Source organism: Aspergillus piperis, assembly GCF_003184755.1.
Source record: "Aspergillus piperis CBS 112811 unplaced genomic scaffold BO85scaffold_2, whole genome shotgun sequence".
Classification (NCBI taxonomy): domain Eukaryota; kingdom Fungi; phylum Ascomycota; class Eurotiomycetes; order Eurotiales; family Aspergillaceae; genus Aspergillus; species Aspergillus piperis.
This window is the reverse complement of record NW_020291592.1, coordinates 70,299-97,965: the sequence shown is the minus strand read 5'-3', so window position 1 is coordinate 97,965 and position 27,667 is coordinate 70,299. Positions and strand designations below refer to the sequence as shown.

Here is a 27,667-nt window from a genome sequence, read left to right as displayed (position 1 = left end):
CCAAAAAGGCCCCAAATTATCCTGTCGGGATTAGGCGCCGTAGGTCTCACTGATCATGCCAAATACGGGTATACCGCGTGAGCGGGCATCAGCCCAATGTACCAAAGTAGTTGCGGGAAGGTCTGCTTATCGCGGGTGAATATTTTTTTGAATGCTTGGAGGTCGGCGTCCGACTTACTAAGTACTAAGGATCCTACTCTGTACAAAGTAAGTGGACGGACTACTACTAGTTAGCTCCAGGAACTGACCCTCCCCGCTCCTAACAACCGCCTCGCAGACCGTCAGGCTGACCGGCTGTGTCTCCAGTTATCATCGCAGAGATTGCCTTACCGGGCACCAGTCTTGAAATTCTCCGAGGAAGTTGTCCCGCGAAATTCTCAATAATGGTGTAACTTCAATATTCAGCCAGATACAGGCAGTCTAGCCTCTCTTTACCTAGGAGGTTCCTGGGTTAATATACTTAGCCCCTCGTCTATCCCCTGTTGGGGCATGGTGTGCTCCAGCCACTTCCGAAGCCCCAGTAGCTGAAATGCTGAGTGGACAACCAGCATAACAGAGTAAGGGATTTCCGAGGTCTGACAGGTCCTCTACTGGCCAATCAGCGGGGCTAATCTCATGTTTAATCTCCCCTGCCCCAGCATGACCTTTTCCCCCCACCCCCCTCTTCCTCCCTCTCCTCTTCTCCCCCCCCACTGTTGTCGTCACATTGCTACCCTCCATCGCTAGGCGTGCAAAACACCCTACGAGTCCCAAAGATCGGGACTGGAGGATCGACCCCGTCTGGATGGTAACTATTTAGTACCTACCTTAGGCACTTCCATTTTCTGTTCGGTGCAGAGCGCGAGTGATTAGTGAAGGAGACCGGCCTGCGTAGCGGTAATTGCGGCTTATATTCCTGACAGTGCGGGAATTATGTCACCAATACTACCATACTGGGAACGATGGCGAGAGCCCAAGGCATATCCAGCTGGGAGGGGTGTTTGGCCCAGGCGGGAAGAAGACCGGTTGCTACCATATAGCCGTCAAGGCAAATCATCGGATCCAGGCCCTGCAACTGAGAAAGCATTGGTGTGCCCATATGCATCTATGCCGTCCACGACCGAGGCGATATCGTGGCGGTGAGTCTCTCCCACCGGTTCTGCCTGTAATCATGGCCCGTGTAGCACACCGTTCAATGCAAGGCGCCGTGGCTCGTGTGCAATTGCCGCTGCCACGTTGCGAACGGCGATAGCATCTAATGCGACTTGATATGATGGCATTGCATCACAGCGCACCTCATCAAAACAGTCAGGATATTTGCGAGACGGTAATTGAGATTGGTGTCGGTATTATGAAAAGGTCTAGACTCGGGTTAGCCGGCCAGGAGGAATGAAAGGGGTCACCTGCCCGCTTGGCGGTCACTTTCCGAGAACCAGGCAGACAGGGATGACAAGCTCCTCCGCCCTAAGATTGGCGTGACTATTTGCGTGATGTTTTAGCTAGTGCTCAGCTCGTTGGTTCTGGTCAGAGAATGTGTTAGTAGTTAGGCAGTCAAACAGACTACTAGAAGCCAGTACTTCGGGCAATTGCTCGGGGAATATGGGAATCTCGCCCAAAACACAACGGGTATACTTCGGTCTCAATTATTGTCGTTGTGAGGAACTCTCTGTGGGGACTTGATACCGCCATCATGTTTCGCCAGACTGTGAACTTGTCTCCTGTCACACTATCTCATCATGTTGACTGAATATTCGGCCCCGTCCACGACGATCGTCGAGACGGAGTATTCAATTCGGATATCGGCTGTCTTTGCTATCCTCAGTTGTTCCCCATTGGCTTAGGAACAAACAATGAGGGAAAAAGGAATTTTTTTCTGCAGCTGTTTGTCCCTGGCATGGTTCTTTTGTGCGCATAGCGAATACTGTACGTAAGTGGCCGTCAAGGTTCTGAATTAGTGTCAACTTGGGTGCTGAAGAGAAGACAATCATCGTAAGCAGAAGAAAGGTACTTTCGTAGACCGATTGGATGCTACACGAGGCGTTCGTCTGATGTTGCTACTGACTGACTGACCGTGACCTAGAGGTACTCCGCACGCCTAGACATCGTTCTTGTTAGCATTGACACTGCTGATTTCCCAGAAGGGAAAGTGCACAGACGAACGACAATCTTAACCCCGTAGCAAAGTACCGCCCGCCATTAGTTAGATTAAAGTCTCGGGTGGACGTGGTCTTGGATTGGCCCTAATACGGGGTTTGGGTCTCTGATCTGACGTGAAGCCACTATATCGGGTTCTCTTATCGTCGTCGCCAATTCCACGGTTCAGGTACCTGGGCGCGGGAGCGTCGCAGATAGAAAGTTAGATCAGCAGCCCGAACATTCGCTTAATGTACACCGTACTTACGTTAGGAAGGAAGAAAGTCCTCGCTCCGGGAGGTATTTGCACAGCCCATCTGGTTTGTTGGGTCTGCTATGACTGCTTTCTTTGTCCGGCAATGTGGTGGCGTGTTACTAACATAGCTCGCGGCAAGAATGATCGAAAGCCAGTGGAGGAAAGGAAAGATTTAGTTGTATAATAGAGGGTCTCTATAGATTGTTGTGGAATCATGGTATACCATACTAAGCATCCCAATGGCTATCCTCTGGGTACTGTGGTGCTTGTGTGGTGCTAAAGCATTAAGCTACCCTCGAATTCCAAATACTTTTGTCATTGTGGTCCCCATCTACCCCAGCAATCGGAGATTATTTACGACAGGTACTTGCACACTAGGCGTTATAGTTATATTGCTTCCCTCAACTTCTGTAGTAGTACTATACCCCGACAGCCCACATCAGTAGGAACTAAGTACTTAGGTTCCACGAACCTTTTGCCTTACATCCTGACGGCTCGGGAAAGCTCCTCTACTAAAAGCCATCCACCCTTTCACCCCCTCAAAGCACTACTACTTCGTACTGTCTCAAGTTAGCTCATTCTTCCGTCTCCAGTCCCTTGGGCCATGCGCAAGCCAAAGCTCCTCCAGACGGTAGATCGTCCTGGTACGGATAGTATCCGTAGCCTGCTATTGGTCCACCTGCCACCGGCACTAGTTCGGGGCACATCTCTCTAGATCCGCTATTTGATTCTTCGCAATTTCCGTCTATCGTAATTTGTCAGTACATGTAACTGGTGTATTCTATTTGCCTCATTGCTCTGTGTATCGTGTCATTTTGGGTCTGCCAGGCTGTGTTTTTCACATTACCGTACTTCTCCATGTACACATAGTGGACCAGAACAATCCATAATGGGCGTGGCTTTCATTCTAAACTGAATCAAACAAGGACAAGCGAGAGCTTCAGTCCGTGACAATGATGACCCTGGCATAGACATACAACTCATGTGACGTCGTCGCCCGGACTTTGTATCTTTGGATCAACCAGCTTAGTATCAGGACCTATATGCATCCGCTGCATATCTTTCTGCACAAAGGGCAGTCAGCTGGTGGTGGCGGCAACTCGGCGAGTCCGATATCGATCAACAATTCAAAGAAGTACTCACAGTTGCTGTCATGATCAAATGTTTCAGATGCGCATAAATGAGCGCACTTGTGAAGGTTGTTACACATGTGCGGAGTACATCGGTAGCGGAGTTCTCCTGGAAGTCCTGCTGATGACCCTAAGAAGAGGAGGTCGACGGTGCCGCGCGGATATGATGTCCATGGCTGACAGGAATAGTTACTAACTTGTGGATTCGTACAATCTTGTCGGACACTCGCTTCGACTTCAGCAGTCTTACCGAGAATTCAGGTCATACATGGTGTTCACCTAGAGATCCAATGGATAAGTATGGACTTCGTATCTAGGTTACGCCGTATACTCCCGTGCTCCAGATGATCTCCTGCTGTCTGGCCCAAGCGCGAGCTGGGTGGAACGGCCCTGACGATATGCGCGGCCTGTGCGTAATCGGGATTTCTTGTGTTTTTTAACTTTTTTCCCCTACCCCCAGTATCCGCTGAGTCCTATCTCAAATACGTTCTTGTCATACAGAATATGCAGGCCGTTCGAGGAGAATGGTTAATTAGGGGGTTTTCCGTGATTTACAGTAGAGCCGAATATGGCCTGTATCGCATGTTACTACCTATGTACAGGGGTATGGATTCCATACACTTTGCGCCAACTGTGGTTTCAAAATCACTGTGTTGGCGATGGACACTTCATTGTACCAATGAGTCCTTGCCACTGTTACCACAGCAGTTGGATATTCTTCATACAACTCTGCAATCAGGGATGGGTAAGAGGCAAGAGCAGACGTTTCCCGAGGATTAAATGGTAAATACTGGGTTGTTTACAGAAACGTCCAATTTTCGTACTCTGTACATGGACTGAAATGACGGGAAGCGCGTGTCGCTGGCGAAAGAAAACCGGTTCCAGTTTGGTGGGTGTGAGATCTGCCAATCATGACAGCTAGTTGCGAGTGCCAAAAGTCCCGCGCTGAATCGGCCTGCCGGGAACGCCATCCCTGAAAGTAAGTACTTTACTTACGGCAGCTATTTACTGTTACAGTGTACACTGTCAGAGTATCCGATTGATACTAAGTCATTCAGGTCTTTTGGGTGGCGGTTGGAGTTCTCCTGAGCCAACTTCAACGCTAGTGAACGGGCTAAGTTATCATTATTCCTGCTAGCACAAGTCGTTTTACACAGATAGTCATGAAAGATCGGAGTGACGGTTGGCAGGCTTTCCCCTAGTCCCTCCCCGTTCTTCTTCCCTTATTCGGACAGTGTACTCCGTACTTTCAGCCCAAGCCCATGGTATGAATACGCCTTCCGTAACCTAATAGTACCATCTAGTAAGTAGTACTCCATAGTAGTGGGTAATTCTCGGTCCCCCTCCTCCTCCCGCCAGCTGCCCCAGCACTAGCGAACCTCGATGATCATCAACCCGCTCAAGAGGACGACTGGTGGGGATTGTGTAGTAGTGGTAAGTGGTATTACTTGCGCAACTGAAGATATCTTTTAGTAACCTTGGAGTCAGTTCGCACGAACCTCATGCTTCCTCAGTTTCGTAGTTCTCTCGGTTGTGGAGTTCAATCAAATTATCGATGCGCCACCGGGTGTCCTTGTGAGTGGCCCGCTCCGAACAAAGCCCTGGGCCAGCTGCCACAGCCCCGACGGAGTGGTCGATCTACAGATAGTATTAGTCAGGTAAGTGGTCGGGGCAGTTAGTTAAAGTACGTGCTTTAAATGATGTTTATCTTCAGAAGAATCGAAATGCTTTGTCAATATGATGATGGACATTTCCGTGTGGTGGGACGGGTGGGAAATGCCTTCTTAGTTATTTTAATCAATTTTATTTTGTGCCGGGACGATAATGATGGAGAATGAGGGTAAATAGGTATGTCCCAGCCGATGGAAAAAAAAAGAAATCTTGAAAATAAAACATTTCTTAAACGGGAAAATACAATATGCGGAGGGGGAAAAATAAAAATAAAAATAAAATCCAGGAATAAATTAAAATAAGTGACGATAATAATAATAAATTCTATTATAACCGAAAGAGAAAAAAAAATAATAATAAAATAAAATAAAATAGAATAAAATCAACCACAACAGGAAAAAAAAGAAAGGGCAGTATTTTCCCCCTAATACTGCACGGCCTTACCAAAAACACACAGCGGCATATGGGTAAAATAGATTCTATCCATGCTTTTCTAGAGTAGCAGCTGTCCGTTAGTGTTTCGGCTTGATACATTCAAGGATTATCCATGCTGCTGGGATCCCACCACACGTCCCCAGTGCGATGCCAAATCGGGATCGAGAGGATGATGGCCCGAAGGGAGGGGAGGGGCCCCCCCCGATGCACACGAAAGTGGATTTGGGTTCTTTTGTTCAGATGCAATCTCGATCCATCAGTTACTACTATCTAGCAGACAGCAGACAGGCTGGAAATCCTGAGACGTCCCCAGTCGTCAGAAAGTCCAGTCCTTTTCCGTTCTTCCTCTCCTCTTTATACTTAAGGGCCTCAAGATCCAGATCCTTTGCCTGTTCCTGACTTCACTTTTCCTCCATCACTCTCCTCTCTCTCATTCGTGATCGGATCTGCATAGTTCTGGCCTCGCTTGCTTCACATCTCAACCGTTTCCGTTAATATTAGTAGTCGGCCTTGACTATATCCTCTTCGGCACCTTGTACTACCTAACATACATCCACATCCACATCTTTGTGTCACCGTCCTTCTTCACAATATCTCGGCGCAACGGCAGAAGTACTTTGGGTGATCATCGTTCCTCACGGGAGTACCGGGTCTCGATCGACTGTCTAGTGCACCAGTACCGGTTGTTAGCAGCTTCCCTGCAAGCTACTATACCAATAGAACGTCCAGCTATTGTTTGTCAGCCATCCGGTGGTGTTTGATTTTGCGGCTAGGTGAGTAGTAGCTGCTTGCTATGCAACCCTTTCCAAACATGTCCTTAGCATGGAGGATGTTTGCGTGATAGTACTTCCTGTCTAGCACACAAATGCCTCAAACACCGGTTGGGAACTGCATGCTTGTTCCCTTCCAATAGACTACCTCAACAGCTGGTCCTCAAAGAAATACAAACACTAACTGGCTGGCAGACGTCGACAGTGCACTATAACTGCTATATCTGGGGCATTTCAGCAGCTCCTTGACCCAAACACTAAATCACCAGACTCGGGAAACGCCTACAAATCGAGCACATTCCCCGCCACCTTCCGGAGAATTATTCTTTCATCCTACAGAGTCATAAGCTTGACTCTTCCTACCCTTTTTGAACTCGTGCTTTAGAGCCGGTTCGTCTCCAAACGCATCAACCTCGATACATACCCCCCCGACAATTGTGCAAGTTTCTGCCCTAGGGCCACTATGGTATTCAACTCTCCTCTTCCGAGGACAGGGCTTGGGAAAAGACCCTCGTCCGCCATGAAAGGCGACGGTATTGGATGGGAGACTGCTCCGGTGAGTAACAAAATACAATGTAGGGTTCGTTTACTAATTCTAGATGACCAAAGACTATGCTCCCCCCTCCGCGTACATCGATCAATTTGCCCTACGCACACTATGCTTTGATATACTTGGACCACATGGGTAGGCTCCGCGTGTCGGAGTCGCCATCGATCCGTGACAATCACGCCACTATCTTCACGTCCGAAGTGCGAGAAAACTTCCTGGAAATCCTTGGAGCAAGAGTCGGATACCAGAAGCCTCTACTACAAAGTAAGTACATCCATTCCATAGGGCTGGTATATAGCATAACTAATTTTGAGTAAACTTAGGCATCAACCCCGCTGCACTGAGCTATGACCGCTCCGACGATGCCCCTTGCCACCGCCATGGTAAGAGACGTAGACTCCACGTTGAAAGTCCCGTTCCAGTTACGCAGAACCCTCGCTCCGAATTCCCAAGTTCGCCGTCTGGCGCTGCAGTAAACCGGATCGCGCTTGAAGTCGGTGATACCGATCGATTGGAACAGTACTACACGATTTCTCTGAGACACTTCCAGCAAGTCAACTGCCGCGTTGTTGCAAAGGCATTCATCAAGTTCATCGAGCCGCGCAAGCAAGTAAGGCATCCCTATAACGGAGGCAGGCCTAAGCCCGGAGCGCCACCTGGCACCAAAGGTGACCCAGAGAAGACGAAGCCTGAGTGGTGGCCGGCTGGTGTAGTGCATAGGGAGCCAGATCATCTGAAGAAGGAGGGTAAGTAGACAGCCTATCTTATCTTACGGATCATCAGTACTTACAAGGTACAACAGAGAGAGTTGACCTGTTGGTCCATATCGTGCGCAAGCTTGGTCGCATTGGAGTCACAGCCGATAAGCTGCTAGAAATTGCATTCGACTGTAGAAGACAGCTCAAGGAACAGGAGAAATTCACGATTATTGAGGAAATTTTCAAGGTACGCAGAATGGAGGAAAGATACGAACGAGGTGAAATTGGTAAGTATTCCTCACAATTCTCATAATCATCATTCAAAAAAGATCGAGGCTAAATTGGTGCTAGATGCTTCAACCCTCGTGTACGTGATGGACCGTGAAGCACACCCTAAGGGTGACAAGGACGCCGACTCCGTCGCTGGACCCGAGGCAAAGACTGAGCCAGAGGAGCCAGCAGAGGCGGAGGAAGAGGTCACAACCCCGACTCCTTCAGTTGAGGAAATCGAAGCGACATTCATCAAGGAACCCAGCGACTTGCCAGTGCCTCAAACTATGCCTCTAAGAGAGGGCAAAGAGCCAATTTTCCCTTTGCCGGGGTCTTACAATTTTGGAGAGCCAGCGAGACAGGATCAAACATTCTTCACGTCATCGGGCGACTACTCCGGTAACTATTCCAACGCGATTATTGAGGATCCCGCCAATCAAGGATTAATAACACCTATCGAAGAGGCTGCCTCGTTCGAATACTTGACACAGGCTCCTTTCCCGGACGCCAGTACTGCTGAGCACCACGCAGCAGCAGCAGTGCCAATGCAGCACTCCGTCAGCCAATATGACCACTGGGCTCCATCCTTCAGGGAGGAGTTGTATAGCCCTCTGGAATATGGAGCTGCCGCCGGCCATGGCCTCCCAGAGCCTCGTATGCACTATCCGTTGGGATATGCTACCCACCCTGAAGAGATACATGGCATGCCCGATTTTACTCGCGATCAGCATGGGTATATGGAGCCGATGAGCTCGAGAGGACCCCTATTCCGTACGGGTTCTCTGAGTCATCCACACTTCACTCATTCTCACCAATGCTGATCAACGGCAAATTCAGCAGTCGCGCATTGTGTCTGAGAGCCAGACAGTCTGCGGGATAACTCAACTTCACGATACGTACGACCATGACGAGCTTTTATCCTTCGAATCTTCAAGCATTTCCCTTCTTCTCGTGCTTTTTCCCAGGTGCGATATGAGGTGGCTGCTCTTTCATTGCCTGAGTGGACACCTCTTTTCAACATCTTTTTTTCTTTGCTTTTGGTTTTTCTCTTTTGTCTTCTGCTTTATGGGATGTTTTATATATACTTATATACATATTTCACGGTGGTCAGCACTATCCGACAGTGTATGCCTCGCGGATCTCCAGGCGTCCAAGAGGATAGTGGACGTGATCCGACGGCGGGTGACCTCTCACGGGTTCAGGCACGTCTATGTTTTGGTTCATTGTATGTTTGCGGATGAATAGACTTTGGGAAGCAAGGGCGCTTGGGCGCTTATGGAGAAAAGAAAAAATTCCAGGTTGGTGGGTGCTACATGGGAGCAGCGAATCTTTTAGTTTATGGAAATTTTTGTGTGAGGCATGTGACAGCAGCGTTTTAGCGTTTGTGACGATTTTCTATCTGTGGACTCAAAAATCAATCTATTTCTTCGAACAACTTGGTTCCTAGAGCAATTTGGTAAAAATCGCCGTAAAGGCATTGAAGACGATCTAGTAGAAGTCGGGTAAATTCCGACATTGGACATATTAGAGTGTTTGCAATAACCACAGAGTACCAGACAACAAATGTACCAATTAAGGGAGCTCCGATCAGGCGCGCGGCAGTGGCGCTTGCGCTTGAACGGGCTTAGCGTGCATTGACGCTGTCCCGCCGATGAATCGGAGCTTCGCGCGGTGGACTGAAGATATGACACTCCTCCCATCACTTCTAACAGCCAGTAGTCCGTCGCTGGTTTGTCCCGTCCTGCATTATCCGGCATCTGAGCTTGTTGCATTCGCAATCGTGCGCTCAGCTGTCGCTCGGTTCCTATAAGATAGCGCTTCGCTTTGTATCGGAATACTCCACGCCTTTGGAGGTCGGGGAGTCCAGGAGCTCGTACTCCATCTTCTCTCATCCACCGACTGCTGCCCTCCAAGTTTCTGTCAACGAACCTCTAAAGGTACCGCATCACTCGCTGCTTGCTCTCGCGTCTCTCGCTTCTTTCAACATTTTCGCTTTCTTTTCATACGGTTTTCGTGCCTTCGCGATTTTCCTTGACTTAAATGATATCATCGCCATGTGGTTTCAAATGTCGTCCTGTCTTTACAAAAGCTGACTTCTCCGTTACGCGCGTGTCAATGGTCTTGGACAATAGCGCTATATAGCTTTACGATCTATCAACCTACGCCCGTTTCGCGAACGACCTCGTTGTCCGCATCTCGCTCGGAATCTCTGTTCACGACCCCACTCAGAAGCTCTGAAGATCATACTGTTGGAGGACATTTGGTTTCGTCCACGTTTCCGCTGTACACGGCAACATGGCCGGCCCTGTAAATCCCTTTGCTGGCCTCGGCCAGAAAGATGGGCCAGCCGGTTCAGCAGGACGTGGACGCGGTGGACCATCTGGCCGACCTTATCAAACCAAAGCCGCTAATACGTCACGCGAAACCAAAGTTCGAGGCCGGGGACGAGGGGCTTCATCCGCAACAAGGTCTGGGCGGGGGCAAGGAAGGGGCGCTGCCTCAGCGAGCAATACCTGGCGCAACAAGTCAGATTCCCCGTCGGGTTCTGTAGGACCGATTACCTCGCCTTTCGCACAACTTAAACAAACGGCACCTGCTTCGTCGCCCTTTGGCGGCCAGACATTGCAGCAGAAGGCGTCTCCTACAGGGTTTGGAAAGGCCTCGCCGGTGCCCTTTGCTGCCCCCAACTTCGATGGCAATGGCGTCGGCTTCGGTACAAGTTTCAGCCAAGGGCCCTCCCACCAGCCCTCGCCTTCCAATAACGGATCCAGCGTTCCCGTCGAAGAACTGTCGCATATGAGCAGCTATACCGAGCGCTACGAACAGGTCAGTTATGATTGCAATAGTCGGATGAATAAATTGCGCAAGGGTTTCCAAACAATACTCATATGTCGAACAGCTTAAACTCGCTAGAACCAAGGAACGGGAAAAGGCCATTAGGGAAGGGCAAATGGCAGATCCAAATCAACCAACTTCCCTGAATCAAGCCATTACACCCGTAGGCACGTGTACGAGCATGTGCCCTGAATTCGAAAGAGTGGAACGTATAGTTCAGAAGATGGTCGACAAAAGCGAGAAGGTACGTCTCGTTGTATCCAGTCTGTCGCTAACATCGTACTGACCCCAAGTGACTAGTTTCTGCATCCCGCAACGAATTCGCTACAGAATATGGAACTGAAGATGCTAAAACGGTTCAGAAGATCCGCAGCCGGCTATGATGAACAGCTTCCGTCAGACATTCGAACACCCAAGACCCTCCTTCAGACCATGAACTACCTCATACGGCACGTCATTGATGGGCCCGAGCCTCTTGGGCTTATCCATAAGTTCGTATGGGACCGAACTCGCTCAATCCGCAATGATTTCTCTGTCCAGCAGCTCACACAGGAGGACCATGTGAAGATGGCGGTAACATGCCTGGAGAGAATTGCTCGGTTCCACATCATATCACTACATCTGCTGTCGAGCCCTGCGAATGATGAGCCTTTTGATCGCCATCAGGAACGCGAGCAGCTGAACAACACGATGTTGTCACTGATGTACTACTATGATGACAATAGAGGCCGGATCGCCTTTCCGAACGAAGACGAGTTCAGAGCCTACTATATAATCTTCTCGATTCATGACCAACGGCCTGATTTGGAGGCTCGTGTCCAGAAGTGGCCCGCGGAGCTGAGGAACTCACCCCGGGTTCAAATCGCCCTGGAATTGTTTGCTGCTGCCGGGAATACATGGGAGTATCAGGGTACTCTCGATGCGAAGCGGCCAAACGCCATCGCGCAAGGCTTCTACGCACGGTTCTTTAACATCATTGATTCGCCGAATGTTTCCTATCTCACAGCCTGCGTTGCAGAGATCTACTTCAACCACATGCGTCAGACGGCTATTCGATCCATCTGGAAAGGATACTGTCGCTATCCCGCATCCCAACAGCACAAGAACGAAGAATGGACTCTTGACGAGCTGACGACAGTTCTTTGCTTTGATGACCACGAACAGACTATCAAGTTCTGTGAAGACCAAGGCTTGGAATTTGCCGAGAACGCCAATGGTGATCTTTATCTTAACTGGGGCAGTCGTCCAATTGATACAGTCGGTACGTTTTGCTTTCGACAGCGCTTCTGCTTCCGAGATTCCGTCAAGTGGCGTCCGCATCAGCATCCACGGATGGCTGCTATCTCCCCATGACAGTCCTATAGGAAACTACTACTTAAACTCGACTAACTGTTCACTGCCACAGCCTTTCAGCCGTCGTCAGATCACTCATTCTCGGAACAGCATGTTGAGTCAAAGCGTGCAGGCAGAACACTGGCTGCCATCATCCTTGGCCTCAACATCAAAGAAGCTGCAAATCTCGGAATGGTCGATATATCTCATTTGTCCGAGCGCATTCCTGCGTTGCCCGCGCCTATGACTACAAATGACGACTCGCTTTTCGTGAGCGACGATGATAACGTCTCTCAACCGTTCAACTTCAAAACGGCTGGGTCTCCTTCACAGGAAGAGAGCCCACGCGATTCGCCGAGCTCTGCATCTAGCCTTCAGAACGCATTCACGGGATTTTCACAGCCTGAAACTTCGCATCCACCGGCTTTTGCGTTTGCTCCTAATCCGACTCCACAACCATCACAGCCCTTTGGTGCGCAGCAACAGACATTCTCGTCGCCATTTCCTCCTAGTAGCACAGCCAATGCCTTTGGGGCACCTGCAAGTGTACCTCCAAATCCTTTTGCAAATGTTATGCAGTCATCCACCCTATCGAAAAGCCCCCCGAAAGAAAGCATTACAGCCTTCACACCTCCGCCCGCAAATCAACAGCCGAACACCCTCTTTGCCCCTGCACCGAGCCCAGTTGCATCACAAGACACAGAAAAGCCTTCCGTATTCCCTACTTCCACACCTTTCAGCTTCGCGAATGCCGTCAACACTACTACCGCCCCGACATCACCATTCAGTACCCCTACAGTTTCTTTCGCCCCAAAGTCCGACAAAGCCAATGTAGCGGCTGCTGGCCAGCCCACACCTACCCCCTTCAGCACAGTAAAGGGGCCGAACGCGTCAGGGACATCTAATTCGATCTTCAGTTTCTCTAACGAAAGCATAACTTCTGCTGACGCTACCCCCCCTCAACCTCAAACAACCTTACAACCTTTTGCAGCTGCATCACCGCCATTTACGAATACATCTGCCTCGGAGAAGCAAGGTATGTCTTATCCCGCTTCATTTTTGTCTTGGTCTATTTCTAAACTGCTTCTCAGAGCAATCCCGCATTTTCTTCTCCCCGCCGCGTCGTGTGCCATCCGACACTGCGTCCCAAACCCAACTGGGCAGTCCGTCAGTCGAAGAGAAACAACCAACCCCCTCTGATGAGAAGACTGCTGTTCCTTTCAAGAAAGAGGTCTCACCTGAACCGTCAGTTGCAGAAGAGCACATATCACTCCCAAGCAATAACATTCCCAGTGAGTCGCTGCACTCATCGACTGCTGAAGAACCGGAGGCAACGAACGCCCTTATTGATGGAGAGCGTTCAGCCCAGCCAGTTGAGGTGGAAAAGGCACACAAGCCTGTATCTGTTGAAACGCCCGTTGAAGAACCATCTGCCGGTCAGTCCCTGGTCTCTTGCGCTTTTTACTGCTACCGTGCCGCTAATCGATCTTTTACAGAAACTGACGATGATTCGCGGCGTTCTGCGTGGTTATCCGCTCTGAAAGGAGCTGCTGACAGACGACGAGAAACTGTAGCTAATGGACGTAAGCGAGTCCACGAGGAGCCAGAAGAACCAAAACTCGTGGATAGTGGACCTAAAGCGCAGAAACTGCAAAAAGCTGAAGTGCCCACTCCGCAGAAGAAGTCCATGGCACTTGCATCTACGAAACCTTTACCAAAGCTTCCAATTCTGGAACAGATCGAATCAATGACCGCCAGAAAGCCGGTGGAACCCAAGCCCGAGGCGCCGAAATCGGTTCAAGTTGACGAAGATGAGCTGCTTTTATCTGCTGCCCGTATTGCCGCCGAATCATTAAGAAGTGGACCAAAACTCCTCGATGGGTGGTCTACATCCTACGAGCCCCGAAGCTCTTCCTTCAGTCCCGGGGCTAGTCTATCATCTTCTGTTGCATTCTCCAGAAGCCAGTCCCCCCAATCATCATCCTACATCAATGGCTATGAGGTCTCGCTAGCCCCAGATACGGATCTCGGACTTGGCCGTACGTTGTCTCGAACCGAGCAACGAATCCGACTGACAGGAGCTAAGGGTCTGGCGTACAAACCGTTGGATTTCACTCCTGACAAGAAACGGAGATCTCGCTAGACTGGCAGTAGATCTTAGGCCTGCGTTTCCTCTTCCCGTTCTTTCCTCATCCCTGTTTTCGAATCACATGCAATCTGCTCGATATGCGACACTCATCTCATCTGATTCCATTTCACCTTGAAGAGACCTACCGTGATTCTGGCTATTCAGTTCATCCCTATACCACTGCATTCAGCATCGGCGTTTTGAGGTTCATGTACGCCTTTATTGTGTCTATTCTTCTTCGGGTTTGTGGGTTGGAACTGTTTGATTCGAGATTCCACATTCGGTGGGACATGACTATGTCTCAGAATCCTGTTGAAATTGGCGCTGTATATTCCACACTGCGAATTGAAATAGAACCAGAATTTTTATACCCATACATAGCATACTTCTTTATGCCTTCAGTCAGTATCCGAATCTTATTTAGATGTTCTTTTCATGGATGATATGATATCTCTATCATAGTATCAAGAAAGCGGTCAATCTTCTATGAGACATTGATGAAGGACAAGGTCCTATAGATTTTATCATTACTTTCAGGAATCTTTTAATCTAAGTCGATGTATTTGAAACATACGAATGGTCTAGCCGAATAATAGTACTTAAAGAACTATTAGAAACTGAGAAGAGTGAGAATTAACGGAAGTCAATTACTAATCTACTTGAACTACTATTATTATTCTAGATGAGGATATAACGGCAAAGTCACTAACTAGTAACTAGTTGTACATATACTATATACCCTCCGTCGATGCACACACAGAAATCGAATCAGAGACGGATGACTTGAGCTTTTGAATAACGATGCATGCAATTGCTTGGCTCATACTTTCCCACACACATTTGTCGAACCGATTAGGATGTCTTGGACTAGATTTGGTGTTTGAAAGTGTGGATTATCATTCACGCCCCTTTCACAGTTTTATTTGCCATGGCTTGCATGCGTCGCATGGCTTCGCGATGCAACTCGCTCATATCGCCTCGTTGCATACCCTCTGCAATTGCATTCCCAATATTATGATTTGAAGATGGAGTCCGCTGTTGCGATTGAGTATAAGCCGGCGGGCTGTTTCGGTCCTGAGGTCCTGTAGGGATGCCTTGTTTGCCGAGAGGGTTACGCCTATCTCTTAGATCCTCCTGAACGGATTCCCGCCATGCGGCCATCGCGGCTGGTGTGTTTGTTGGGGAAGGCCCGTTTGTATGATTTCGCCGGGGAGTTGAGTAGGGTGTGTGCACTGGAAGTGGGGTTATGACTGTTTGCTGCTGCTGCTGAGATAACATTGCGCGACGTTGAGATAGCGGCATGTCATCTGCCCCGTCGTGGGTTCGGTATGAAGCCGATCGCTGCAGGGTTTCAACGGGGAATTGTCCGGGACTGGTTCGTGAGTATGGATCCATGGTAAGTGAGAATGATGATAGCCTGTTTCGCATCATGTCCTCTCGTACTGCTATCAGGGGCGCGGGACCTCTCCACTGCGGTTTAGCAGCCTCTGTTTCGTCCGGAGGTGGTTCTGTGAGCCCAGGGCTTCCGAGCAGTGTGTTCGTTTGATATCCGTTGCTGAAGCGCGGCTGTGCGGTTGGTGGGGGAGAATTGGGTGACTTCTTTTTGTTCTGGTCTATATGAGAGCTGTTGGAGACCCGTCGACTCTCCCGTCTGCTTGGTGTGTCATGGACACGGGGCTCTACTGCTGGAGGAGGATGTGCGTTGAACGGCGTTTGCAGTAGTTCTTCAACGTTGACGGGTGCTGCGGCCTCCTCTGCGTCAGGGGAGTACTCTGGTTGTTCTTCTTCGATCGGCTTGATGGGTTCCAACTCAGGAGCTTCGGCGTCGGCCAGATGCTTTGCCCACTCATTCGTTCGATATGATTGTACCACTTTAGACGTCCGCTTTGGCAGTTCCTTCACCGTCTCTTCGTTCAACTTGGGAGGTTCAAGCTTGATCGGCTCTGGCTCGATTCTAGATTGTGGCTCTGGAGACTTGCGTTTGTCATGAATAGCTGCCCTCTTGGTTCCGTTACAGCTCTGAGGGGACGGCAGCGATGGATCTTCTGCATGAGATTCCTTATTTTCGCTATCATTGATGTCGGTCTTTTCGGGGCCGTCGGAGTGTGGTTTAACGCATTCGTGATCTTTCATGACAGCTGCTGCAGTCTCTGTGTCTTTGGTGGAATTTCTCGGTTGTCTTCCTTCCTCAACAGCTGATTCGCCTTGGCAGTCAGCGCGGGTTGATGAAGGTCTTTCAAGCTTTTCTTCTCCTTGGACGATGTCTGAGGCACGTCCGGAACTTCCATTACTCTGCCGGTTGACCATTGTCAATGAGGTCTCCGAAGCTGCGGTATGTGATTCTGCGTTGAGGGCCCCTTTGGTCTCGTCTTTCCCAGGTCCCTCTTCGATGGCTGGAGTGGGCGATTCTTCGCTTCCTTTCTGAGTGCTTCTTTCACCACTATCTCTATCAATGGGTGACTCTCTGCCATGGGACTGGTGGTTAAGTTTGGCCTGCGGCTGCTCATTCTCATCGACGTGAGGCTTCTCATCTGACTCGGAAACTTTCTCCGTAAGTCCAGGGCTACCATCGTGAACAGTAGGGCAATCCGAGTCCAGGTTGCCGCCCTCGTCTACGGTGCCGTGCACGGATGAGGTGCCATCATCAACGGACACCAGGGCCTCTTGAGACTGAGACATGGGCAATTCGTCGTTTCGAGACGTCCGTGGCATGCACGATGGCCCGGATAGTCGCTTTGAGCGGATCGTTGCAGTATCTGAACCAATGACAGCCGTCATATCCGAACTTTTATCGTCCTTTATCTTGGCTGCATCTGCACCGTCGAAGACCTTGATCGGCAGTGGGCCACTTTCCTCCTTCGGGTTATCTGATATTTCTTTGGCCGTTCCAGTCGGGGCGTGGTCGAAGTCACCTTCAGTCGCTCCCGTCACATCGGACCCAGCATCGCTGTTTGCCTCTCTTTCCCTGCAATCGGAACAGCGGTATGAGCCTTCGGATGTCTCAGCTATGCTTTTCATTTCGTAGATGTCTCCCTTCTCCATAGCATCCATCTCGTCTGCCTGACATTTGGTGTCATCTCCAAGTTCCGAAACGCCCGCGGCTGGCTCAGCACCACCATATCTCGCTTCCCACTCCTTCCGCTCTTGCATATTCTCCTCTTCCAGCTTTCGTCCGAGTTCGGCCTCGGCTTCTTCCTTCTTCTTCTGCTCTTCATCGCACTTCTCTTTCTCCTTCCGTCGACGTTCACGAACCACTTTCCATAGCCTCAGCTGTGAGACCACGCCCAAGATAGCAATAATAACTGTAGCAGCGAGCTCCACACGGATATTACGGGTGATTGGGTACGTATTCGTATTCAACGGGAAGATATTGTCGTTCAGACCTAGAATTGGTGTCAGTTGCTTCGCCCTCATTTGTGACCGAGATCAGACTGACTTACCCCATATGTAGAGCCAAAACTCTTTTAATCCTGCCCGACTAAAACAATCGATTCCAAGTGCAACAGCGGTGCCCCCGGAGATACCCGTTGACACAATCAGTCCGTAAGGACGTGTATGATAACTGAATGACAAGGCATAGAAAGCAACTGAGATTGCGCCGATGAACCCACTTTTGGAATCGGTAGTGGTGAGAAGACCCCCCGGTTTCAAAGAAAGCAACCACATGCTGCTACAAAATCCCCCAAGTAGGCATCCAAGGCCTTCGGTCAACTCCTTGAAAACGATTGCAAGCGCGCCGAATGTAATGCCAGTGAAAAATACGGCAACGAGATATGCCCCTTGGACGGCAACTCGGACAGGAGGGCTCATCACATAGACAATAAGAACCTACAGGAGAAGGTGATTAGACAGTTGGCTTATCAAGATTTGGGGAAAAACTTACCGTCACTCCAAGGCTAGTCAGAAAAGCCGTGGATAGGAAGACTTGTACCCTAGATCACTTGTAAGCCACGAATTAGCAGCCTATGAAGTATAGAGAACTAACCTCAGATTGCGAATGCCAATCACTGCGAGAATGGCGCCTGTGACGATGAGAATGAAACCGCCGATGCCCAGAGCAGGTGTAACTGTGGGCTGGATTGGAAGGGCATCAGGACTGGTCGAGTTCTTGCCATCTTTGGGTCAGGTCAGTATCGAAGAGGAATAAATGGGGGCATTGGAATGCAGGTTCCCTTGCCTTGCGATGCTTGAGACGTATTCAAGGATGTTATAGTTGTGGATGCTGGGAGGGTTGCGTTCGACGACGCTGTGGAATTGCTGTGTGTTATCGCTGATTCTGTCACGCTTGGTGATGCTGTGTCACTGAAGGTTTCACTGGCAGCTGTCGTGCTCGGAGTGGCCTCTCTTTCTCCAAGGCTATTAAGCTCATGGCCTTCGGGAACTGAAGTTTGCGCGGCAACAAACAAGCCATGCGCAAGGCAGGCGAGCAGAGCAAACGCAAGCAAGAGTCGCATGGCGAATTTAGATCGATGACGAATCGTACAAGATAATCAGTGTTGCCGATAGGCTGGTTCCTGACTAAACGATGTCTGCGCCTCTGTACAATGGCAGTGGGATTCAGAATGCTGCCTGTGGTGTTCTCAACGGCCACTTTTTCACATAATTCCCATGCAGGCCGCAGACACTTGTAAGAGTAGGCCTATTTTCGCACGATCAAGTCTCGAGATAGGCAAAGGGATTGGGGGAAGCGTGGCGTGATTCAGGCGGATTGCTCAACAGTACAATGATTTCATCTCTACCACCTATATGTAGCCATTAGGGAGAGAGAAATGAGAGGGAAATGGAGGGCAAAGGAGACTACGAAAAAGAAAGCAAAGTAGGGAAGCAAAAGAAATAAAAAGTCCCCAGGCTTCACGTTGGAGGTGATCTAAAAATGACCGCTTTTCTTTTTCTTTTCCTTCTTTTTTAGTCTTGGAACCTAACCATTGGAGTCCGATAGCCACGGTCTGCTTCATCGGCAATTCGAGGAGAATAACGATGGTAGCAGTAGACTACCTGCACGAAAGATGCGGGCTGATCCACTCCCTGTCGCCCAAAAAAGCAATATCCTTCGCATGGTTGTGCATGTTAAATGGAATTATTTGGCAAGGATCCGCCCCTGCAATTCATTGACTTTGGAGTTGTCGAATAAGCATGGGGTACTCCATGCATCGTGTTTAGACATTATCCATCATCCTCTATAAAGAGCAGCGAAGTGGACAAGAATCTTTGTCTCCCAATCGCATACACATCCACCTACTTAATCGGTTCGAAACTGTGAGCCCCCCTTTGAGATGAGTGGGAATAGGGTCAATTGTATGTCACAGGCCAGAATTTTATCAGATGTCGGCAAGTCTCGGGAGCCTGGAAGGAAGAGCATAAGAGCGAATGCAAGCGTGCGATGGCCGGGCTTCAATAGGTTGGCTGAACGCGTTGGCCTACTTGGCCACGGAAGGGCGATGACATATTGAGCGTAAGAGAAGATTGGCTCTAGCCCTGCCTTGTCGCGGGCTATGGTCCGGATTAAGATTTTCAATAGAGCGCAGGCTACGGAGTAACTTGGTTTGCAACGATCCAGGGACGCGACGACCGATCGTCGCGATTTGGCGATCAGAACTAGCACTACTAGCCGCCCATAGTTAGGCTGTTCGTGTGATCGGCTGCAGGTCAAGACACATCTAATTTCAATCGCGGAGTTTTCAGCCTATCGTGCCCCCGGCTCGGAGGACAATGCTCATTGGGGTTTCTGACAAAGACAACGCCGTGCTCTCAATGGACCGTGCTGCTAGCCTAATATCCGACATGGCCTGATTTCCCAGGGGTTCTCCGTGACTATTGACAAAGTAGTCCGGGCCACACGGAATCCTTGATCCTAGGAAGTATACGGTAGATATATGCGAGTGGATTCTCGGCCCATGGCTAAAATAAGGTGCATTAAAACTTAGCGGCCGGGAAGCAAAGTATGTGTGAACAAGGGCTTCCGTCGAGGTCGAGCGGTGTCGAGCAATGCGCCGTTTGTGGTCGAACCATGCGACGGGAACTTTGGAGGTTAGTTGAATCCTGTCCAATGTCTGCCAGCACATGCCAATAAAGAATGCACGGTAGGTGCGGTGAGCAGAGTTTCAAGGGCAAGTGGAAGTCTTAAAAGGCATGCATTGTTGACGGCCAAACCTCGCATCTGTGCCTTGCTGCTTCCCCAATGGGTTCACAATATGACATCTCACAGGCTACAGCTGCATTGAAGCCAACTGCCTCGTAACTGAGCGGTTGACTCGCTTAATGTTCCCAGGGTTCAAAGTTTATGATTGATAAATGCATGCACCTGCAACACACAAAGCATCACCTAAAGTTATTTTTCATGCTTGCCAAAGCAAGATTGAACAGATAGCAGCCTGGAGACTGGGTGTTTCTGAATACGCAATGTGCGTAGATATGAGGAGTCCATTGATCAAGGGAGAGGAAGGGGTAAAGCACAGCCGACCTACAATCAAGGATCTTGTGTAAGATAGATAAGTTTACTTGGTAGAGAGACAAGGGAAGGTGGAGGGCCCAATGGGGTATAGCGGATATAGTTTCACGTGACACATCGGTGACGCCGTCTCAACTCACTCCACTTGGACACAGGCCATACCTCGCTATAGCATTCCTCTCACTGTGCATCTACTGCCCTTATTTTTTTTTTCTTTTCTAGAACCCAAATCTTCTCCCACTATTCCAACATGTCGGCCATTGCCTCTGCGCTGCGCCCTACCCTCCGCGCCTCCTCCGGCGCCGCCCTGTCCACGCGTTCCTTCAGCTCTTCCTCGTCGCGTTCCATTGCTCGTATCATGATCACGGGTCGTCTGGCTGGCCAACCCGAGGTGCAGGCCACCGCTTCTGGCCAGGAAGTTATCAGATACACCGTGGCCTCTAACCAGAACTCGAGGGATAAGCGCCCGCCGAGCTTCTTCAAGGTGTCGGCCTTCAGTGAGGGAAACCAGCGCGATTTCATCACCAACCTGCAGACGGGGTAAGTTCTCTTGCTCGTCAACTTCAGTCTCGCCTTTGAACCACAGATATCCGTGTCTGCTGTTCCATTGATTTCCTCCGGATGCACCGTTTCAAGTCCCATACATTTCAATGTCCATTGCGCTAACTTTCTCCATTTCTATCACAGAACTCTCGTGTTTGTCGAGGGAGACGCAACCATGCGCCAGTGGGAGAACGCAGAGGGCAAGAAGCAGACGGCCCTGAACATCACGCAGCGTACGTCATCCTCCTTTAACCTAAATACGATGAAACAAACCACATACTTTCCATGCTGTATTGCGGAAATACTAACATGTCCTAATAACTCCGCAGGCGCCCTCGAGGTTCTCAAGCGTCCGTACAACCCCGAAGCTTTCTCTGAGGAACAGCAACACCAGCACCAGCAGGAGGAGTAAAAGGGAAACAAAGTATGATCGGATAATACTGTAAGAGTTGGTTGGCAATTCTCTATAATACCGGGCGGGCGGCAGGATGATGCAGCTGTCTTGAAGTCGGACATCACCCTATCTATTCCTTGGCTGGCCTCAGGTGTTCGATGCAGACTTCTCTCTCTCTCAATTGTCGGTGAAAATCGGGCACCATGGGCTAGCCAGCCTGCCATCAGAAACTCTTCTCATTTGGGTTCCAAAGTTTCCTTGGCCATATGTATCATGTCTAGCAGTCTTCTCGTGTAAAGTATACTTTTTTTTTTCTTTCCTTTTCTCATATGATATGCTCTTTATCTTTTCTCGGCATGACTTTTGCGCGTATGTCTGTCTGTCTGCTGTCTGCTTGGGGCTCGTGTTGCTATAAATAGTTGTGTGTAATCTGACTGGTCTCACTCCATACTAGGTGCTGCTGCTGCTGCTGCTACTCCGTACTACTTACTTATCTACGTACTACGGCTTTCTATCTGCTGCACCGCTGCATGTAGTAGTTGACGCGTACGATCCGCTCAGGCAATGGCTGTGTCGCGTAATCCGCCGTTGTTGATAAAAATAGATGATATCAGAAGGCAAAGGCAAGTATTCGGAAACTTAGGACACGTTTTACGCGTCTGGCACGTTGAGCTGTCTGGTAGTACCACTTACAATACATTGATTGATCTTCGGCTACGCTCTGGATGATTGTAATCAGTCTAAGTAGTTCCGGTAGCTGACGTGAAGTAGGGGAACTCCTGGATAATTATCTTGGGTTTGAATAACAGTCCTCCAAGGCAGGGTGATAAGAGAGCATACAGTAGAGGGTATGGAGTACCAAGGGGGAATAAGTCGTAAATAAAACCCTGTAGCCCCCCATCCCGCGCGACCTTCCAGTGCTTGAAAACAATATCCGCCCCAGCGGTAGATCTTGTTACACATGCAGCTCGCTCTCCTGTCTGATTACCTGCTTGACCCGGATATGATCCTCCGAAAGTGGCACGACTCCATGATCACTGCTTCCACGACTCTGACTCACTCCAGCCCAGGCATTGGTACGAATTGTGGTTGTTTGCTCGGTCATATGGCGCAGAGGAATCGCTGTTTCCCGACTGGAGGCGGAAGGCCGACCCCGCAAGAACCAAAGCAGTCCGTATCGTGACCTCCATTTTGATTGCTTGCCTGGTGACACTGCATTCTTTTCGATATCATGATAATCATGAAGAGATCGGCTTGCGTCGGCAGAATTGTTAGAGTATGCCCTAGAGTAGCTTCAGAGTTAGACACGAGTAGCGCATCCGTAAGAGTACAGGCTCCCTTACCTTGGGGTGGTTGTCCATCTTCTATTGAATAGAAGCTTTGCTCGGCTACCCAGGGATCCTGACGCAGAGGAACAGTTTGCTGAGGATGACTGAAGAGATGTAAAGCATCTGCCAAATCCCAGGAAAATCAAGACCGCACGGTACATCACGAATGCATCTCTCCCACTACCGAAGAAGATAAAGAACATATATCCCGAAGCCACCGGGATCCAACGGTCGTAGAAGACATGGCCCTCCACGGGAACCTTGATCACCTCGTTCCAGTCAGGCGGGTGAGCGACACTCCACGAGTATGAATGCCATGGCTGAGTGACGATAATGTTCGATGCGACAACATATGTTTGGACTGGGATAATAGCCCACAACATAATGAAGGCGATCAGAAACAGCCGCATGAATCGCGACTTGGTCAGGTTACTATTGGCGGACTGGAGGATGTCCCCAAATTGGTTTCGGTACTTGGTCAGGCGATGTAGCACGATGACTAGTCAAATGTTAGTATTCATTACAAAGCAAGGGAGACATCAGACGTCAGTGGACGAACCGCAATAGTATCCAGCAATCAAGCAGATGATAAGTGGCCAGATCCAGGCGAGCACGAGAGTCACCCAGCTCCGGTCATAGTTATTGAGGCAACCAGCAATAGCATACAGAATGTACCTGTTTGACTGATAGACGTAGTGCGTAAGCATCGCAACCACCGGGGCGATTGCACAGAACGAAAGGACCACTGCGTGATTCCACCAACGTTGCGACTGGGTTGGAACGAGGTTTGCGCGACTCGTGTCCAAAACCTGTGCCAGGGTGCGAAAAATGCAAACCAAGGTCCCGGGGATAGCAACATAGCTGGCAATCATGACTTTAACCTCAATATCGCAGAGTCCCTGGCCGTCCCACCACGAATCAATGTCATCCGTCGGCCATATCAGAGCGTTGATGATATTGAAGATGTTGAGTAGGATATACCATAAGATCAAGCTGCTCGCTGCAACATTTCGGTTTTTGCAGTGCAGGACTAGAGGAATGATACTGAGAAGGACGGAGACAAATGCAGTAACCGGAAGGAGTATCGCCTGCGAAGAAACCGGTGCCACTGAAGATGCCATTCTGAGTCTTCGTTATCGAAAGGGCGTCCGTATCAACAGAGCATATGAGCCTGATAACTGCTGGAATCCGAATCATGCACCTTGCTGCTGGATACCTCTCCCGTTGCGATGGCCGAATCTCAAGATGAGAGAGATGATTGAATAACAACAACTGGTAGGTATGACCCAATATGTCATCCTACCAAGAGGAGAAATGCCATCCTGAAATACAAGGTGGTCGAGCCCAAGCTAGACAGCGAGTGACAGACACATGAGCAACAGCGATCTTCTTATTGAGATTCCAAACCCTGAATAGACAGAGTTAATGCGAAGCAAGCTTAAGATGCTGGTGGGGCCTAATTGAGACACTTCTCGTAAGAGTTGAAGCGATACAGAAGAAGCAAATTTCGAAAAAGACCGAGGGGTGCTGTGATATGTTGTGGCCATCTTGGGAAACACTGCGACGGGTTCCAGCAGCACACAACCAGGGGAGTTGTCCAGTCAAGGGATCGAGGAGTGACAATTTCCCCTATGGATTGGCCCCAATAGACCAGAACACAGCTCTCTGAAATGGGGTGGAGAATCAAGAATGGTGCGATGCAATGAGGGTTAGTGGAGGTGCAGTGAACAGGAACAGGGCTGTCTTCGGCCATTCCCCTTTTTGGTATCAAAGGACTCAGCGCCATCCTGCCCACTTCCTTCCTGCGCTGCCTCTGGTTTCACACACACACAACACACACATCCCTCCTGTCTGACCAACACGGGGACTCATTTGCAGAAACCAGCACCAGTGATAGCGCCACTATCTGCTCTTCTCCTTCTCTCGTTTAATATGGCCCTTGCTGGACGAAATAAAAACAAGTAGGTGCTTCTGAGCGCCTTCAAGGCTCATCACGAGAAGCGCTATGTCTGACACCTCAATCATTACGGCTAGGAGAGTGATCACACGAGATTCGTATGAGCATAGAGACTAGGCTCTCATCGGCTCCAGAAAGCATCTGCCAAGAATTGGAATTGCGAACGGGTGTTACCAGCGTGAACGACTCCAATGGCATGAAGGCTGGAGGAAAGGGACCGACATCACCCTCAGCTAGCCTCCCAGGGCCTGTGCATAAATATTTAGTTTGCCGGCCTAGTGTCCGATCATCCTATAAGAGCCGAATCGATCCACGTGCTCTCTGTACGGGGGGAGTTCGTTGCAAAGAGCAGGCAGCAAACAGGCACCTGCAGCAAGCAGCCTTGGAACGGCAACCAGCGACCACATTGCCAGGCGTGGGTCCCTTGTCGTCACTCCTCACGGCTTCGGTTACTTCCTCCGCACGGCCTGACCATTTAGCAGGGAAACATAGCGCCCGAGGGATCGTCATTGGGGTTCCGGCTGCGGATCGCCCCCGCGGACCCGGCTTGCGTCGCTGTGATCGTAGTACTACTAAGTGGGAGCTGAGTAGGAGCTGAGCAAGGGAGATCTGCGCATCGCACAGGGTAAATCTCCCGTGGTTCTCTCTCTCACCTCACTTACTCCCATTCTCCCACCCCTCTCTCTCCCTCATTCTTCAACTTTCGCGTACCCTCTCCTCTCTTCGCCATCTACTGTCCAAATTCTTCATGAGTATGAGCGACTCGTGAGAGAGCTGGATCACGTCAGGCGCTTGTTGTGTCATGCCAGAGCTTGCTCATCCATCCCTGTCTCCCTCCGAGGACCGCAGCCCCCGCGTCCATCCCCGTGAGTCCATGACGCTCCGTCACCGCGGTGCAGGCCGATCTGCAACCTTTGCAGAGGGTACCGCCAACCTGCGAAATCAACGTCGCAATTCCACCTTGTCCGACACAGTATCTGAGGCGCGGAACTCAATTCGGTCATCCACGGACGACATACTTTTCCCACGTGCGGCCAAGAGAAATGACGTGAATCTGACAAATGAAGAATCACACTGGCATTCAGCACCCTTGGGCCTCGCTTTATTGCCTGCGGTTGCCGGAATCTTTTTCCAGAACGGAAGTGCCGTGGTCACCGACGTCACCCTTCTGATTCTCGCCGCGGTCTTCTTGAATTGGTCCGTTCGATTGCCGTGGTAAGGGCACGCGCTCCCTATCCCCATACGTCACATGCTAAGCCAATTTTCATCTAGGGACTGGTATCGCTCCGCACAAGCTATCCGCCATGCAGATAGGTTCTTTGACGCCACGGATTCGCCATTCCGATCAGAAGCCGACGGCCCTCAATCCTCGCAGGCACACCAAGGAGATGCAACTGAGAGTGATGACCAGAAGCTCCGTGATAGTACTGCGGCGGCAGCAGCCAGTAGGGAGCTACAGATCCACGAAATCATAGCTCTTGTGTCTTGCTTCGTATTCCCAGTAATTGGGACCTGGATTCTACACGCCATCCGGTCCAAGTTGTCGCGCCCTTCAGAAGGGTTAGTGTCCAACTACAACCTGACGATATTCCTGCTGGCGTCGGAGATCCGGCCTGTCTCCCATCTTCTAAGAATGGTACAGGCGCGAACGCTCCATCTCCAGCGAGTTGTCACATTATCGTCGGAAGACGAATCAGACAGAATAGATGTGCATGATATTGCGAAGCGCCTTGAGGAGCTCGAAGCCCACGTAGCGGAGACTGCTGCAGCACGTCTGTCAGCCAGTACCGTGGATCAGGCGCAGCCACATACGCAAGATCTGGAAACGATTCAATCGGCAATCACGCAAACGGCTGCAGAAGTGCGGAAGACCTTCCAAGCAGACATTGATGCGCTGAATCGGGCCGTACGAAGGTATGAAAAACGGACCGCCGTTTCTGCCTACCAAACGGATTCTCGTCTCCAAGCCCTGGAAACCCAGATGCACGACGCCTTCTCATTAGCGGCAACAGCCCATCGAACAAGCATTCAACGGCCACAGGGAGCTTTTCTTATGATAGTCAATGGCATTTACGCTGCCTTTTTACTGCCTGTGCAGGCCTTCATTTCCATTGTCACTCTCCCATTGCACATGTCGAGAAGCTGCTTGCGTTATATTAGAGGCATACTGTTCTCAAAATCTTCTCCAACACCTCACCCTACAAAAGAGAAAACAGCACACGGCAAACCACGATCAGCGAAGAAGACAGCGCGGCCAACCTCAGAAGAGGAGCGAAAAGATGCCCGGGCCCTTGGTCAGATCAAAGAAATTCAATAATTCTTGCAACCGGCGTTGCACCTGGCCGATCATAACTATATACCTAGATTATAGAAGACGGACTATGGGTCCCTTTTCGCTTCTTTTGTTTCCTTGGATTTGCCCTCTTTCGAACTATAAGTATTAACTACGTCTATTCGAAGATGAGAACTGTTGGTTGAATTGGAGTTATCAAAGTAGACCGAGATGGCTTGTAGACAGTCAATGGCAAAGTACTGTGCGCTGTTTTGGAGTCGATTGTCTCCAAGTCTTCGACCAATCCCATACTATATAATGTGTACTGATGACATCAGCTAGTGACTTATCTCACGTCAGATGGTGCCAATTGTTCTATTACACCCTTTAACCATACTAGTAAATGCCGTGGCCAGTCCTTCCGACAGCGAGTAGTATCTCCGTAGCTCTAACTCAAACTACTACCACCTGCCAAAGTGACAGAGTAGTAGAGTATACCATTCAACACAACTACTACCGTTACTAACTAGTATGTATA

At 49.9% G+C, this 27,667-nt stretch overlaps 8 protein-coding genes across 8 annotated transcripts; 5 read left to right on the top strand and 3 right to left on the bottom strand.

Annotated features, from left to right (window-relative positions):
* Positions 1–6,894: 6,894 nt before the first annotated feature.
* BO85DRAFT_483552 (uncharacterized protein) lies at positions 6,895–8,713 on the top strand (the record flags this gene model as incomplete). The annotated part of the gene is made up of 5 exons (XM_025663166.1): positions 6,895–6,930; positions 6,984–7,188; positions 7,248–7,670; positions 7,727–7,909; positions 7,974–8,713. 5 exons carry the CDS (start codon positions 6,895–6,897, stop codon positions 8,711–8,713), a joined length of 1,587 nt encoding a protein of 528 aa, XP_025519443.1.
* Positions 8,714–9,927: 1,214 nt separating this feature from the next.
* BO85DRAFT_444950 (putative leucine permease transcriptional regulator (SAC3)) lies at positions 9,928–14,627 on the top strand. Its single transcript, XM_025659149.1, has 6 exons — positions 9,928–10,718; positions 10,792–10,971; positions 11,028–11,988; positions 12,133–13,095; positions 13,151–13,495; positions 13,556–14,627. The coding sequence occupies exons 1-6, from the start codon at positions 10,188–10,190 to the stop codon at positions 14,200–14,202; spliced, it is 3,627 nt and encodes a 1,208-aa protein (XP_025519442.1). The 5' UTR covers positions 9,928–10,187; the 3' UTR covers positions 14,203–14,627.
* A 188-nt stretch (positions 14,628–14,815) lies between these two features.
* On the bottom strand, positions 14,816–19,096 carry BO85DRAFT_388278 (uncharacterized protein). The gene is made up of 5 exons (XM_025656707.1): positions 18,365–19,096; positions 18,173–18,302; positions 18,071–18,119; positions 17,628–18,015; positions 14,816–17,570 (listed from the first exon to the last, which is right to left on the bottom strand). The coding sequence occupies exons 1-5, from the start codon at positions 18,639–18,641 to the stop codon at positions 15,088–15,090; spliced, it is 3,327 nt and encodes a 1,108-aa protein (XP_025519441.1). The 5' UTR covers positions 18,642–19,096; the 3' UTR covers positions 14,816–15,087.
* A 1,789-nt stretch (positions 19,097–20,885) lies between these two features.
* On the top strand, positions 20,886–21,590 carry BO85DRAFT_483549 (single-stranded DNA-binding protein; the record flags this gene model as incomplete). Its single annotated transcript, XM_025663165.1, has 3 exons — positions 20,886–21,175; positions 21,323–21,411; positions 21,508–21,590. The coding sequence occupies 3 exons, from the start codon at positions 20,886–20,888 to the stop codon at positions 21,588–21,590; spliced, it is 462 nt and encodes a 153-aa protein (XP_025519440.1).
* Positions 21,591–22,414: 824 nt separating this feature from the next.
* Positions 22,415–24,188, bottom strand: BO85DRAFT_106679 (pheromone receptor). Its single transcript, XM_025653826.1, has 3 exons — positions 23,460–24,188; positions 22,916–23,399; positions 22,415–22,855 (listed from the first exon to the last, which is right to left on the bottom strand). The coding sequence occupies exons 1-3, from the start codon at positions 24,019–24,021 to the stop codon at positions 22,528–22,530; spliced, it is 1,374 nt and encodes a 457-aa protein (XP_025519439.1). The 5' UTR covers positions 24,022–24,188; the 3' UTR covers positions 22,415–22,527.
* Positions 24,189–24,821, bottom strand: BO85DRAFT_106678 (uncharacterized protein). Its single transcript, XM_025653825.1, has one exon. The coding sequence runs from the start codon at positions 24,684–24,686 to the stop codon at positions 24,357–24,359; it is 330 nt and encodes a 109-aa protein (XP_025519438.1). The 5' UTR covers positions 24,687–24,821; the 3' UTR covers positions 24,189–24,356.
* On the top strand, positions 24,822–25,520 carry BO85DRAFT_106677 (uncharacterized protein). The gene has a single exon (XM_025653824.1). It carries the CDS (start codon positions 24,958–24,960, stop codon positions 25,453–25,455), a length of 498 nt encoding a protein of 165 aa, XP_025519437.1. The 5' UTR covers positions 24,822–24,957; the 3' UTR covers positions 25,456–25,520.
* A 1-nt stretch (position 25,521) lies between these two features.
* BO85DRAFT_106773 (uncharacterized protein) lies at positions 25,522–27,512 on the top strand. Its single transcript, XM_025653827.1, has 2 exons — positions 25,522–26,072; positions 26,130–27,512. Exons 1-2 carry the CDS (start codon positions 25,660–25,662, stop codon positions 27,172–27,174), a joined length of 1,458 nt encoding a protein of 485 aa, XP_025519436.1. The 5' UTR covers positions 25,522–25,659; the 3' UTR covers positions 27,175–27,512.
* Positions 27,513–27,667: the final 155 nt, after the last annotated feature.